The following is a 16,490-nucleotide window of genomic DNA, read 5'->3' on the forward strand; positions in this document are numbered from 1 at the left end:
AGGAGCTTTAAAGCTAGAGTCACATTTCCAACAATATAATAATTGTTAAACTATTAGAAGTCATCACAGAATTTCAGATTGAAGGGGGAGGAAATAAACCAAGTGTTCTGCTAATGAAAGGCAAAAACCCTCACGCTAGTCCTGTTAGAATATTAAAAAATAAAAATGGATGCAGCATCATATATGGCATTAACTGCAGACAACTTTTTGGAATGGAAAACTGTTGGAGAGAGAGACACAGACAGACAACATTGTCCAGGACCAAGTAAATGGCCTTCACAAAACAGTTTTGTGGTGAATGTTTCTATTAAGTCCATTACTTCTGGCAAATTGCTTCTTTGCTAAAGAAGATTAAACACATCATCATCGAGAGACTGTAACTGAAGGTAGGGTATCTAGCAGAAAACAGGCAAATACTTCCTTCAGACATTAACAGGATGTGGGTGTATGAGTGTAAAAATCAGTTGGCTTTTAATTCATTCCCAAGTTTGTTTATGTACTAAACCAACTGTATACTTTTATAGTGTGACCTAAACTATAAAGAGGTGCAAAGACTGGACTTCAGAAATATTGAGGCAACAAAGCTCTCAGATCGTGTGTCAAGAGTTTATTACTCTGATCTCCCTACCTTTGTTTCTGTGGAAACCTAACAGGAACAGAGTATTTTTATATGGGTGGATGAAAATTATAGATCTAATTTAGTCAGACAAGGGCATTAAACCCCATCGAGTTTTGCTGTGGCTGGCAACTGTCATCTGTTAAGGGAATTGTTTATACATACACGCTCTCTATCTGCAACTTTTGTGGAAACAGAAATGATTATTTTTGGCTTGAGTCAGTTGCAACTGGCAACTTGTTTTTAACAAGGACAGTAGTGGATTAGTGCACAGTGACAAAGTGAGGTGTGCTGGAATTGTCACAGGGTACCTGAGTTTAAAGACAGAAGTGTGGCTATGAAGGTGACATGCTGAATCTCTGAAGGAGGAACAAGGATGGTTGAACAGCAGAGAACTTTCTTCTCCTGGCTGGCAGTGATCAGAATATTAAGACCTTCGTCCCAGCAGAGAGGGAGATGCTAACTTAGATCTGGAGAATTTCCTGGGGTTTGGGGTAGGCACAATAGCATGAATTCCTATACTTGCTATTACATATTTTAAGTCACTTGGCCATAATTTGGTTCCTACATAGAACTTAGGCCAAGGGAGAAGGAGAACAAAGTCTGATTAAATACTGCAAATCAAGTGAAAGAGAATCCATGAGTCTTATTTGTGCTACAAAGACTTTCACTGGAACTAAAAACTTTACTTTGTTCCAGTGGAAACAGATACTGAGCCAAATTTTTTTTAAAAAAATCCTTCAATATGAAAACTTGCCAGTATCAACAGATCACTGGGAAAAGATGTTGCTGTGACTTGAGTCATATTTGTAACTGACATGTTCTCTAGTGCTTTGACAACGGAACTGTATTAAGTCCTTGCCTTCACGGCTGCAGGAAAGGGGCTCTATGTGGCATGCTACCTGGATACACAGCATACAAACATAAAGACAATGATCTTACCACAGTCTGATGGGATGACAACTTTGGTTTCAGTTATCAGAGGTGCATTTAAAAATAAATCATCAGGGATATTTATGAGGGGATCAGTCGTTTGAATGAACTATCCCTTTAATAGTTTTTCTCTCTTTAAGAATCTGTCTTTCCCCAAAAAGGGATGAGGAGAAATTCCTTGTTCTAAGGAAAACATTCTGAGGCCAGGTGGACAGATTTGGGAATGAGAAATCTAACACCCCATGCCTCCCTCACACCCACAAAAAGGACAGGAAAAAAAATGGCATGACAAAAATGTGTGGAGAAGGAGGAAGTTATTCATGATGCTGCATCTGCAAGCCCAGGAGGATAGTTAAACGGCATGGGAACAGCTATGCCTTCCTCAGACCAGTGTCAATAGAAACTACTTTCCACCCTCCTCAAAACTGTTTCAGGACAAAACTGCTCACACTTAATTATTCACGCAATTCTTCATTTAAAAAACATCACTTCTTTATTAAAGAGGAAAATAATGACCCTCCCAACCCCTTCCAAAAACCCATAATAATAATAATAATAATAATAATAATAAAAAATCCTATTATAGAAACAATAAGGAAGCACTGAGAGTTTGAGTATTACACTCTTCAAGTATGCTGTTCGGATTTTTTTAAATCTGTGAATATACATATATAAAAAAACCTTAAAAGTGCGACCAAGGGCTTTTGCTTAAAGATAAATATTTAAAGGGCTACTTCAAAATACTGTAGTACGACTGTGCAGTTACTGTGTACAGCATGACGCTTCCACTTGGTATGCTTAGCAAGACTTAACAGGCCTTCTAGAAAATTATTGTGTCAGGTCAGCACAAATGGCTGACACAGAAGCTGAGTTGGGGGGAGATCCATGCGTTGTTTTTTCTCTCATTAAGGAAAAAAACAAGCCACCCTGAATCCAAACATTCGGACATGGAATGTGAGCAGGCTTCACAGTAAACATTAGCGTTACAGATTTGCTGTGGTACCATTGTACAAGGCTGTGCACACTAGCTTAATCTTTGCTATTTTTAAGCTAACCACGTTCTCCTCTTCCTAACAGGTTTAGTACTGTAGTTCAAGCCATAATTTAAATTGCCCATTGGTATGCTCCAAATTTTTATTTTATTCTTTTGTATACTTAAAGAATCTTAAGATTTGCATCCAAAGAGAACCATGCTACATAAAAATTATTCAGGATTCTTGCCAAAAAGAGTTCTTGAATAAAATCTAAAAAATACTATTGCAATGCATCTCGCAGAGAAAAATGTTATTCTAAATGTAAACAAATTCACTCGGACACTTTAAAATTTCAGCGGAAGAGTTGCTGACTAATCTTTGCTGCGCTCACTTGCCCGTGAGCGCCAGGGTGGGTGGGTCAGTGGGGTGAAGCAGCTGATTCCTTGTGCCATCATCTGGGGGGCGACAAGAATCGTTCCAAGTAGCCAGCGATGGCGTCCCAGTGCTTCCACATAAAGGCGATGAAAACCACCACAAATAAAGTGCTGAACGTCCTGTTGCGAGTTTTCATGAGGGGGACAACGCAGTTGGCCACGGTAGAGACAAAGACTAGGAGAACAGCCATGACGGCCAGAAGGATGTTGATGAATTTACCCAGGAGGTTTCTGGCAGTGGCATTTTCCAGCCCCTCCAGCTGCACCACTTGCTGCTGCTGCTGCTGAAGTTCCATCTTGGAGATCCTGGTCTGACAGGCTTCTAGCGCCTCCTGTTGGGAAGAATGGGACGGTTATGTTTTCAGTGTTTGCATGGTGAATCACAGGGGTACTTAAAGACTTTAATTGGTGCCTACTGGAATGTAGTTACATTCTTTGGGTCCTGCTTACCCGCTGCAGGATATGAGTCACTCAAACTGATTTCATATCCTGCAGCAGGAGAAGAGGAACCTCATGCCATTTCTCATGATTTATATGACTCCCTCATTAAGTAGGAGCTGGAGGTTGCAGCAAAATACCTGAGTCTGATCTCATTTACGAGTGTTCCTCCATTGACTGCAGTGGAGTTAATGCTTGATTTACTGTGGTTTTCATGTGTGTGACAGGTTGGGGGTCACATCTGTTTCCCCAAATTGATTTTGTGGAAAAAACCCACCATGTTTTATTTCAGCCTCCCTTTTGAGTGTTAACTTGTGTTTCACTGTATATTGTACCAGTTTTGTTAGACTGCATCATCCCTCTTGTGTCGGAGGAGCCTGGCATGTAGCTGTCTAACCCTGAATGAGAGGACCGTCAACCATTGAATAATCTTCCCATATTACGATGATGGAGGTTCTCCTCTGTTGACCATTAATGAAGCTGTGTAAGCAATCCCACAGAGGGTGGGAGAATGGAAAAAACTCACCAGAAGGACCACGAGGTGTTAGAAACTGGTTTTAAAAAGAGACCCACTCTGCCAGAACAAGTAAGGTTGGCCAGGAGGGATCTCGACCCCTGCAGGACACTGACCAAAGTCGAAATGATATTCAGGAATGGCAAGGACACTGGATGGAGGGTCTTGGGTCCAGGTGTTTGTTACTCTTCCACAGATCTGTAAATTGCGTGTACCTCCTAATAGTTTAGCGTGTGGGTGTTTAAGAAGCTACTTTGCAAAGCCCGTCTGGTTTTTCCTGTAACCGTCACCTAGTTCCCAGAGTGCCTGTGTGGGCTGAGTCTAATACCCCAGCCTGGTGACTGCTCACCAGGGAAAATTCAGCCAGGGCTGTAACAGAGGCAAAAGTATTTTCCACCTCTTCAGTGCTATCAGACATTTTAGAGTCAAAACCAGATTCTGCTTAGAGGGATGAGAGATGGGAGCTTTTCAACCTTTTATTCCTCTGTTCTAATGCCGTTTGGGTCAGTAGTTACCATCTGACAGCATCCTATGTAAAATGAGCTTGTGGCACTCGTGTTATCCTTGTTGGCAACCTCAGAGACGTGTAGGACTGAATGGGCTGTGGAAACTGAATTATCCTGCCTTGTTCCTAGAGGTAATCCCTTCACGTAAGGGACTCTTGCATTACGTCTGCCTTTACTGTGCTGGTTTTGGAGTGAGAGGACTTCAACGTCCAGGGCTGTTAATCTAGCTCTGTAGCGGGGTGGTCACCCGCTCCTTCTCTGAAGGGCCTGAAATCAGCCCTAGGAGACGGCTGCTGCTAGGGAAAGCAGCAAGCCTCAGCTGATTGGGGAAACAGCCACCGCTGCGGCCACGCCCATTGCCCTTTATAAGAGGGCAGTGGGCCAGGAGGACACAGTCTTTCTTTCTAGATATTGAGAGGGAGGGGCCTGACTGCTGGGAGCTGAGCAGGGTACCTGAAGTAGAGGAGGGCTGGGGAAAGGCCAGAGGAGCTGGGGAGCTCTGGTCTGAGAAACCCCCAGGCTGCAGGCCTTGATGAAGGCCTAGGAAAAGGGTACTGGGGTTGCAGAGGGCAGCCCAAGGGTAGGCAGGAGCAGCAGGTCCAGACCCTCCTTGCCGATGAGTGGCAATTATACTGCAGTCCGCCCCAGGGATGGTGACTGGCAGTAGCCAAAGACTGAGGCGAGGTGGAGATAGAGGGTGGGGGTTTCACGGGGGTGGGAGGGAGGGAGGGAAAGAGACCCAGATCTGTGGGGGTACTGCTAGGGGGCAGCACCCTGACATGAAAGGGGCACCGGGGTCCAGGAGGGACTCGGGGCCCAGCGGCAAGTGGGACACCGGCCTGCAGAGGGTGCTCCGGAGGCTGGAAATGCTAATTCCCTGGACAACCAGCAGGTGGTGCTGCAGGGTTGAGTCTCGCCCCGCTACAAGCTCCTTTTACAAACACTTTCTAAAATATCTTCTTGGATTCTTCCTCCTTTTCCCCAGTTGGCCATCATTCTCACAATCCTGAGGAACCCCTCATTTGAGCTGAGCAGCACTCAGATGATCCTTAATTGGCTTGGGGCTCACTTTTGAGAAATCTTATTTTCACTACGATAAATCTGAACTCAGGTATCCTACATGGTGCTGCAGACTACAGAGCAACCATTAGGCCAGAGTCCAGGGAGAAACAAGTTCTACCTACCACTTTATTATTTTTAAAATGAGGTTTCAATACCCTATTACAAGAAGTTGTACGTTTATTTCCCATTTAGCCAAATGAACTCTCTCTCCCAACTGTGTCATGTCACCATCCTACCTAAGTCTTGTGTGCTGAAGAATGCAGCACCGTCTAGTGGACTGAGCGCCAGGATTTCCTGAATTATAGTTTCTGTTCTGTCATTTCAGGCAAGTTACTTAACACAGTTTCCTCATCTGAAAAATAGAACTAATATTCACCCCACTCACAGCAGCGTTGAGGATTAAGTCATGTTTGCAAAGTGCCTTATCAACATGGAAAATTTACATCAGAAATGATGAATCATGAAACGGAGGTTAAGAAAAAGGCTACTGATGAATCCCACCTCATTTTATGCTTCCTGTCCTACTTTTTTCTCCTGCCTGGGTAAATCAGAGAGGTGTACAGCCGGATCTGTCTAGCACATCTAAAAGTGAAATCCTGATATTTGATAGGGTAAAGGCCATGGTACCACTGTCCCCAGACGTTTATTTATTTTAGCTTTATTCTAGAAAGGTCATTGTTACTTGTTACATTTCTCTGCTATTGCGTAAAACTCTGATATTGCTGTGGAGGTCAAACTTATCGAGGGCTTCCCAGAGGTTACATAATTTGAAAGCAATAGGCAAAACTGATTCAACCAATCCTGCAGTTGGGTCAACAAATGTAGCCCAAAGAAAATTACTGTGGCAGGTTCCTCTGAACATGGATACACGAACAGTCATGCATATATAGTTGGCAAATACACAATGGCTTCCCCTGCATCAGGGCTGTTAGAGAGAGAATTGTGAGAGCTAAAGGTAGATTAAGGTGCTCTTGAAAGCTCAAGGTACACAACTCTCCCATTCGCCTTTGTTATACTGCTATTAAAATACACACATAAGGAACCAAGAACATTTTGCAAAACTAGGGAAATAGCCATTGCTACTGTGTGCTTGAGTATTCTGAAGTGAAAGCAGGAACTTGCTAAGCCCAGCCTCTCACCAACCTGGATGTCTCGAGCTCGCTCATAGGACTGATAAGCTATTTTCTCTTCCATGCTGGCCAACTCCTGCTTTAGATTAAGGATCTCATTCTGGTGGAGCTCTGTCAGGTCATTTAGCTGCTCTTCTAGTCGTTCACATCTAGAAGTGAGAAACATAGGGGAGTTATTTTAGTGAGAACACAAAGGTAAAATTACACCAACAAGAATCAAGAGATGAGTAGTGGAGATTTTCCTTGAAAACCGGCATGGCTGATATTAAATTATTTATGTTTTCCTTGCCTCTTCACTCTGTGGATCTCAGAGTGATTTCGGACAACAAACTATGCCTCCTCACTGTGAGATAGGTAGATCTTGCCCATGAAGTAGGCAAACAGCCCCATTTTAAAGAGAAAGAAACAGGCACAGAGAGATTAAATGACTTTCCCAAGGTTACAAAGGAAGTTAAGGACAGATGTGGAAACAGAATTCAGAATTCCTTATTCTCAGTCTTGTGTTTTAATCACCAATCATCCTCCATACAACGTTAACACACAGTTCCCCCCCCCCAATACTCAGTGAAGCAATGTGGAGGGTAACAACTCAGTAATTAATAAGACTGAGTAATAATGTCGAAGTCAGAGAATGTGACGGGCTTGTTTGGCATTACATCACTACATGTAAGGTCACATGGATGGATTTTTTTTCCCATTAGCTTCTGAGAGTGATTCCTTCGACTGGCAAAATTACCATGTTCTACTATTTATGAGAAGAGCATGTAAATCACTAGCCTGTAGGCTCATTCTTTAGATTTCCAGTGGCAAGTGGACTGCAAGTGATTCCCATTTGGGGGACAAAGGTTTGAAATGTGAGTTATTCCAAAGGTGAAAAAAGTCTCTCCTGTTAGCAAAACATGCAGTAATTGTTCAGCACTAACCCCACAAAGCAATTGTAACCTTTCAAATGTGAAGTATTTTGCATTTATATATAGCCCTTTCACTTGAAGATTTCAAAGTGCTTTACAAGCAATTAGGTTTCAATACCCCTGTGAATTGGGTTAAAATATTCACATACTTTCTGAACAGTAAACTGAAAAACAGAGAACAAGGACGCAAAAATCCTAAGTTATAGGCACTGTCCAGGCTGGCCTTTTTCCCCCTCTAAAGTTTCCCGCCATTACTGCCACTGGTTCAACTGCTTGAGTGGTAGCTATTGTGGGAACACTCACAATGCAACATAAATCTTCTACTCTCCTTTTAAAGTTAATATTTGATGGTTCACTAACAAATAGTGGCTGACTGACTAACAGGCTTCTGACTCCGTGGACCTGAGCTACCTTTAGCATTACATTGTTGCAATGAAAAGAACAAAACTCTGAAGATGTTTGATGCTTGTTATCTCAAATAGTGGGGCTTTACTTAAAGACCTGACTTTTAAAAATAGTTTGTAGTTGAAACACAGACAGCTTCGGCACGTGAGAGTCTCAAACAATGACAATCATACATGGTCAAACAGTTGGGATGCAAGAGCACATCACTGACTGATGCTGCTCATTCTGAAGAAAGTTCCCAGGGCATCTTCATTGTCAAGATACACCATTGGGAAAAACAACAAGAGCACCTTGTCAGGACTGGGGAATCAAAGAACATGAGAAGCAATGTAGAGATGGACTGGTGAAAAGTTTGGCCAGTTATTTATAATATAGCTGCTTGCTCCCACCCCACTTCCCTTTCCCAAAAATACTTAATTAAAAAATAGTCTGCCACCAGCCAAGCACTCAGGATCAAAATTAACACCCTCCCCCCGACTAACACAAATCAACACAAAGCCCTAAGTGCAGCATAAATTAGGAGGAAAAGTATTCTGCATGTTGATACTTTAAATTTCAAGCTTTTCCAAAAGGTTTGTTAAACAAAAAGGGATTTGAACTTTTACGAAAAATACAGTGATTATGTCTTTATAAGAGACAGACACACCATACAACAGTTGTTGCCAAGAATCTTAAATCCTGTTTTATTACAAACAACTGGATTTGGATAACTTCAGAATATATATCAATCTAAAGGAAACATAAGGAAACCCTGCAAATCTGTAAACCTCAGGATTTGGGCTAACACAATTAGCAAAGAAGCTGGCATTGTGCTTCCTGGACCCTGAAATGAAGAGCTACTGGTTTATTCCAAAACAAAACGAACTTCATGTGACTCCTGCTTGCTAACTTAACAATGCTTTCCCCACTTACAGCAAGGAGCCATCCACAGCTTTTGCAGATTGATTTGTTCCCATACTCCAACTCAACAATTGTCCAATACACAGATTTTAGATATACTTATTGGGACTAACCTTACTCTGTTTATTTGATTTTCATTTCTTATTTTGTTTGTAACAGCTATGAGTTTAAGAGTTGGGGGGTTTTAGTCTATCACATTGGAAAAGATGAAGAGTTGGTCTTATGACAAAAATGCAGGACTGGGAGCCAAAATTTATTTGAGAAAAAGATAAAGAAGTTTAGATTTGGTGGAATTACAAAGTAAATGTCTTATTTTGTCCCTTGTAAAGTCATCTGTAAAGAGGGGCTAATATACACATATACATATACATATACATACACACACACACACATATACACCCACCCACACCATGTATGTGAGGGTGGTAACATCCATGTGATAATTTTCATTTATCAGACATCTGGCTGCCTCTTCTGTACTAATCCTCAATGGGCTATTTAACATTCCTAGCCCCTGAGCAGATTCTAAGAGCTGCCATTTCTTTTTACTTGCCAACCATAAAACTGAAAATCTGGCCCAGTAGTTCTAGAAGTCAAAGGTTACCCCAGCAAGCAGTCTTTTAAACGAACAAATGTAATTAGTATGAGGTCCAACCAGTTCTAACTATAAAAGAATCAATTAAAGCATTATATTGTAGCATTTTGGCTGATGGGTTTCTCATAGCAGGATCCTGCGAGAGCTAACTGTACTTTCCAGTGATGCTGGCTTAAACACTCACTGGTGTGAGGGAGCTGGACACATCCCAACTATATGAGCTCATGATTTTGCTGTTTGCAAACAGGTTCCCCTAATGGGACAGGAACCATGAAAAAAAACCTCAGCAGGCACTTTATTTTGGGTTCTCTACAGAACGGAAAGTCCCTGCTTCTCTCAGTAAACAACTGCCACCTTTCAAAGGATGAGATAAGCAACAGGCTATTTTGGAGTTTGTTCCAGCTGAAAAAGACTGCCGAGGACAAGACCAGGATCTTCCTTGTTCGATGACTCAGTTCTAAGAGTGGGTGGTTAAACTGTCTGGGGCCATATCAGCTGGCCAATGGGCAGGTAGCACAGCCGTTCACATAGCCTTGGCAATACGTACACTGGGACAGCTGGAGCAACCCGCAGTGCAGGGGAAATAAAAAGACAGACACAGGAAGAACTGGAGAGACTGCACTAATACCACCCCACCCCAGGGCTAGTTAGCATAAGAGCTATACTGATAGTCAAGAGCTGAAAAGGGCAGGGAATCAGGCAGGTCACAGAAAACCTGTAGGGTAAGTACTGGCTGGTAAATAGAAACTAAGGCAACACAAAACAAAGGCCATCCACCTGCAAAAAAAGGGTGGGGGTAAGGAGGACATTTAAGAAGACTGAGCTGGACACAGAAGTTTGATGGAAAAAGATTATGGCGCTTGTATCTTCCAATTGCCAGGACAGATGAAAACACTCAGCAAGTGGTTCTCCTAAAAAACAGTAAGTTAGAAAATCTGCACTTTATGCTAGTTTCTGAAAGGTTCCCCAGAAATAGCACACACCTGTTAGCTATTTATAGCTTTTAAGGCCAGGTATGATCAATACAAATCCCCAGCCTGACAAATTAAACCACAATCTGTGTCTCCATCTTCCCTGGAGGATTTCTCTTGAGGAAAAAGAGTGGACTACAGTCCAAACAGGACTAGAGTCAGGCATTCCAGAGTTCTAATCTGAGCTAGGACAGTGGCTTCCTCTATGGCCTTGGGGAAAGCATTTAGTTCCCTCTTCAGTTTTTTCCTCTCACAGAAGTGTTAGCTTCTGTCTTCCGGATGCTTTAAAAGATCTATTAAGTGGTAGGTTTTAATAATAAATTCAGTAGTCACAGTTACTACAATGAACTAATTTAGTTTGCTGTGATTTAGTCTTTCAGATCTTTCCAGATCAGACACTTCTCTGTGCAATTAACTTTTCATCTCTAAGTCTCCCCACTACCCTATTGTCCCCTGCATTCAGCTGAATGAGTATTTAGCTGGTTTCCTAAGATGTATGGGGCTTTGTATGATATCTTGTTCTTACCGAACATTAGTGGGCAAGAGTTCCCCCTACCCCAAATTACAAGTAAACTTTGCTAAATGCCTCCAGGGCAGGACTAACTAGCTCAGCTGACAATATATTAAAGCTCGACCGCCTCCTATTGTATTAGTTCAGGCTGCCATTTTGCTTGTGCTGTAGTTTGTATGCAGCATTGTTACCTACTAAATATGGATGGCTAGTGCTACATGTTGTCCAACAAAATATTAAATTGAAACAAACAAGCAGAACCTCTCTTTATTATGGATTGGCAGATCAGATTCCACATCACTTTGCTAAGGGACTGTAGGATAATAAATAGGGCCCTACCAAATTCATAGACATGCAAAATGCACCACAGACCATGAAATCTTGTCTGGTGTGTGCTTTTACCCTATACTATACAGATTTCACAGGGGAGACCAGTGTTTCTCAAATTGAGGGTCCTGACCTAAAAGAGTTATTTTAGGAGGGGTCACAGTATTACCATCCACATTTCTGCACTGTCTTCAGAGCTGGGCAGCTGGAGAGCAGCGGCTATTGGCTGGGCGCTCAGCTCTGAAGGCAGTGCCTTGCCAGCAGGAGCGCAGACGTAAGGGTGGCAATACCATACCATGCCACGCCACCCTGACTTCTGCGCTGCTACCTTCAGAGCTAGGCGGTTGGAGAGTGGCAGCTGCTGACTGAGGGCCAAGCTCTCCCGGTACAGCGCAAAAATAAGGGTAGCAATACCATACCATGCCAGCCTTACTTCTGTGCAGCTGTTAGCGGTGGCGCTGACTTCAGAGCTGGGCTCCCTGCCGGCAGCTGCCACTCTCCAGCTGCTCAGGTGTGAAGTCAGTGCTGCCATCAGCAGCCACACAGAAGTAAAGGAAGCAGTTTCGCAAAAAACACCCCCTCCCCCATCTCCTTTATGGATCAAGACCCCTAAAGTTACAACACCATGAAATTTCTGATTTCAATAGCTGAAATCATGACATGAAATCATGAAATCTGGGCTGTGGAGCCTGGAGAGGCTGGCAGAGGACCTGCCTACAAAGCCATAGCAAGATGCTGCTGGGGAGGAGTCCCAGAACCTGAGGGGTAAGATCCAAAGTGTTCTGATGGGGAGACTGCTTGGCTTTGGTAGGTGGAGCCTGTAACTGATGGATAGGAGTGGGCTCCTTTCAGCACCCTCTTCTTTGTATCCGTGGCACTAGCTGAGAGAGGTGCTGCTGCAATAGCTGCCACTCCTCCGGGTTGCTCCACTGAGGCCTTTGGAGTGCAGCCATGGTACCCACTACTTCCCCTCTGTGGCTTTCTCCACCTTTTCCTTCTAGGCTGATACTCTGTAGAGCAGGCATCCCCAACGCGGTGCCCATGGGCGCAATGGCGCCTGCTGGGGCAGTTGTGTGTGCCTGCTGGACACTGCGCCGCCAAACTGCTGGAGAACTGCCCACTGAAATGCCGCCGAGAAGCACTGCCATTTCTTGGCGGCATTTCGGCGGCGACGCTTCTTTCCGCTGCCACTTCTCGGCGGCATTTCAGCGGCGGGGTGTCCGGTGCCCGCCACAGTCTTCTGGGAATAGGAATGTGCTATTTCCACAGAAAGATTGCAGACCACTGCTGTAGAGCTTAAAAAAAACGAGGAGTACTTGTGGCACCTTAGAGGCTTACAAATTTATTTGGGCATAACCTTTTGTGGGCTAAAACCCACTTCATCGGATGCATGCAGTTTTTCTTCTCCTGCTGATAATAGCCCACCTTAATTGATTAGTCTCGTTACAGTTGGTGTGGCAACACCCATTTTTCCATGTTCTTTGTGTATATATATCTTCCTACTGTATTTTCCACTGCATGCATCCGATGAAGTGGGTTTTAGCCCACAAAAGCTTATGCCCAAATAAATGTTAGTCTCTAAGGTGCCACAAGTGCGCCTTGGTTTTTTTGCTGATACAGACTAACATGGCTACCACTCTGAAACCTGTAGAGCTTAAGGCACTGGAGGGTAGGAGACACTGCTGTTGGAATGGCTCCACCACCCTTCTGCCCCCTGCAAAGTGAGGGACACAGAATATGTAAACTACAGGGATACCCGCTGCTTCCACACTCACACTGTCTCTGCAGTGGGAATGCAACTGTTGTGTGGAATGGTTGACAATACATTCTATTTAACCTTCCTTTGCCACTGTGGAGCAGGGGAGCACAGAACCCTGGTCTTTGGATAGATTGACAATAAGCATGCCTTCTGAGACAGCTGCTGGACATATGGGAGGAAGGGCTGGGGTTAGGCTTCAACGCTCCCATTTTCCTAGTCAGATGCAGGTTCTTGTCTCAATGGTTGGAGGAGGCAGGGTTTCTTCTACCTTACCTGGGAGCAGGCACAGTTTTTTCAGGGGAGAGCAGGGGTTCAATAACTACAACTGAGGTAGGAAGCGCTAGTCCTGAAGTACATTTGCCCCCAAACCCTCTTTAGTTAACTACTTACCTTGGAGGGGCTCTGTAAGGGGAGACTCTTCCCTGCTATTCACTTCTTGATCAGGAAAGAGGAGCAGAGCAGTGAGATGGCAGAATTTATAGGAGTTATTTATGACAGTCAAGTCCGAGAAGACCATGAGGAACTTCAGAGGTGAATGGGCAACATGAAGGCAGATGAAGTTCAATGTTGATAAATGGCAAAGTAAGGTACACTAGAAGGAAAATTCTGAACTACTCATACTACTACTAAACTAACTGCATCAACTCAAGAAAAGGACCTAAGCATCAGTGTACACAGCTCAGTGGAGATCTCTGTTCAATGGGCAGCTGCAATCAAAAGGCAAACAAGACACCAGGATGCATAAGAGTGGGATGGAGAACATAGAAAATGTTATGTAAATCAACGGTGAGGTCTTGCCTATAATTTCATGCGTGGATCTGGTCACCCTATTTCAGAAAGTATATTGCAGAGTTAGACCGATTCAGAGTATGGCACAGAACAATTAGAGGCATGGAAAGCCCCTCTGATGAGAGATTGTTTATCTGAGAAGGGAGATGACAAGGGAACAAGTATATAAAATAACAAATAGTATAAATATTGTAAATGGAGAGTTTCTGTTCTCCCTGTCTCATAACATAAGAACAAAGGAGACAGATTCAAAACTCAAAATCCTCAGTTTGTACGGAAGGATACAGTGGAGTTGGAACAATTTTTAAAGTGGGGGTGCTGAAAGCCATTGAATCAAACTATAAACCCTGTATATGACGGAAACCACTTCAAGCCAGGAGGTGCTGCAGCACCCCCAGCATTCCTAGGTCCAGCGCCTCTGGAAGGATACTGCAATGCTTGGCTAGGTTTGGGCCTGGCAGCATATGCATATGCAGGAGAAGGCCCTGGCTCCCTTGTTCAGTTCAGCCATGATATCAGAGAGGAAGCTTGGACCATGTAGGACTGAGGTCCCATAGGCCACTGATTCCTCTCACAAGCTATAGTAGCAGCTTTATATACAGATGTATGGTGAAGGGGTCCTACACCTCTGGGGTTGGTTTCTGACTTTTAGCAGTCTGCCTGATGGATATAAGTCTTCCAACTAAGTGAAGCTCCAGAGATGGCCAGACCCACATATAGAGGTGACACTGCAGGGAGTGAGTCTGCTCTCTGGTCATTTAGATGCTAAGTAGAGCCCCAGGAGAAGCTGACTGGGGGAAACTAACTGATCAGGCTGGTGGGCTGGGTGGGGTAAGAACTCAGCTGGCCCCCTCAGAGCAGGGCTGATAAAAGATATACAAGAAGGAAGCTCAGAAGGAGAGAGGGAGGAACAGAGCTAGCTGAGTCTAGTCATACAGAGTCCTCAGAATGGGGAGACCTCTGTTCCCCTCAGGTCCTGCTGAGAGGGCTAAAGATCAACCAATATTGTAAATAGGCGGTAGCATGGGGGATTGTGGTGATCTTGGTGAAGGGGATTTGCAATAAAGTTTCACTGAGAGCACACCCAGTGGAATCAATGCGGTTTCTGGAGGGAAGAGGACGAGGGCAGAGTCAGGGCCCTGTTACAAGAGGATATATCATAAAAGACTTCTTATTCTGTCTCCATGTGTTGGCTGGGAAGAATTATAATCGGAACATTTGGATGGGTACAGATCACAGAGAACGTTTCCCTTGGTGAAGCTAACAAGTATTGCAGGGTGGCTTCCTGGAGATAGATATTTCCGCCCAAAATATTTTAAAAAGATAAATGCAGACCTGCACCACACAAAAGCATTCCCACTGTCTCAATTTTTAACCCTGATTTCTATACTGGGACCATAATGATGGAATTTCCACTACACAAGTATACTCAGTTAGCACTGTCCTGGGAAAGACACAATACATTGCCTGCCCTAAGCTGTTTATAGTCCGCTGAGTGCTTTAGATTTTTACTGCTCTGTAACTCCTCAGTATTTAATATGGGGGCTAATTAATAAAATGCCTACCTGTACCGCTCCTCTTGCAGAGCCTGCATTATTAACGAATAATCCCTCTGATAGTGAGCCTTAAGGTTCTCAAAGGATTCTTCCAGTCTTGCCTGTGTCTCTCGGATCTCTTGAATCTCATGTAGTATTGCATCAAACCCTGAGCTCTGCATATCCAGAGTGTTTGTTTTGGAGCTAGAAGCTCCCACTGGACCCCCTGTGGTGCTATTAGCTCCCACTGACCCAGATGTGGCACTTGAACAGTCCTCCTCACTGCCATATTTTGGGCTTGACTGAAAGTTATGAATAACACCAAGAGTCTTCCCATCTTCTTGGCCTTCTTCCAAAGAGTCCTTTAGATTAGCAATATTGTCCGCACTCCCAAATTTGTTCCTTATCAGGGAGGCAATCTCCCGGGGTTTGGAGACCACAGCCCCTGCTGCCGAATGCGTGGCTTGGGAGAAGCTGGAAAGCCCACCTTTAACACTGTCTACAACTCCTTCACTAAAGCCAGTGACCTTTGCTCCCACATCCTTCAAGCCCTGGTGCATATCCCTGAAGACATCCTTTGGCTGCCGAGGGATTCCATTTTGTTCAACCTCACGAAGCTTCCGATGGTAGTGCTCTAGCTTCTTCTGCAGCTGCAAAATGGTTTGGGCCGATTTCTGGTTCTTCTTCTCAAACACTTGCTTGATGCGGGCGCTCTGCTGCTTGTCAGCATTGTTGGCTAGTTTCAGGTATTCTGCCACATTGTCATCCCGGGCTGTTTGCTCAATTTTGATCTGCTCTGTCAACTTCAGTATCTTCTGCTGCAGGTGAGTGATGGCTACTTTTGTCCGCTGTGGATCCGGGGTCCCATCAACAGAATCTGCGTTGATGCTGCCATCAGTGCTTGAGGCCACGGCACTAGGGGTTTGTGCTAGGCTGCTTACTTCCGACCGCTCAATCTAGACAAAGGGGGAAAGAATGTGAAGGTTAAAAAACACTGGCTATCCTAATTCAAAAACCATCCACTTTGCTGGGCAGTAACCATCAATGATCATAAACTACATTCCAAGATCTTCAAAACAAAAACTTTGCTTAGAGTAATTGAAACTGCACAGAAAAATTACTCTAATGTTGATTTTTAAAATCAGTCATTTCCACCTTGTCACCCACATCTCATTTTTCC

General features: G+C 43.9%; 1 protein-coding gene across 10 annotated transcripts in view; it reads right to left on the reverse strand.

Annotated features, from left to right (window-relative positions):
* Positions 1 to 2,159: 2,159 nt before the first annotated feature.
* The window catches only part of TMCC1 (transmembrane and coiled-coil domain family 1), a 198,709-nt gene continuing 184,378 nt past the window's right edge, over positions 2,160 to 16,490 (reverse strand). For all 10 annotated transcript variants that reach the window (XM_084635343.1, XM_084635339.1, XM_084635335.1 and 7 more), the window contains 3 exons: positions 15,341 to 16,266; positions 6,621 to 6,756; positions 2,160 to 3,289 (listed from right to left, as the gene is read on the reverse strand). In XM_084635343.1, the coding sequence (XP_084491469.1) occupies positions 2,975 to 3,289; positions 6,621 to 6,756; positions 15,341 to 16,266 (1,377 nt within the window). In that variant the 3' untranslated portion in view covers positions 2,160 to 2,974. The remainder of the gene's footprint in view (positions 3,290 to 6,620; positions 6,757 to 15,340; positions 16,267 to 16,490) is intronic.

Source organism: Lepidochelys olivacea, assembly GCF_965140295.1.
Source record: "Lepidochelys olivacea isolate rLepOli2 genome assembly, chromosome: 7".
NCBI lineage: Eukaryota > Metazoa > Chordata > Testudines > Cheloniidae > Lepidochelys > Lepidochelys olivacea.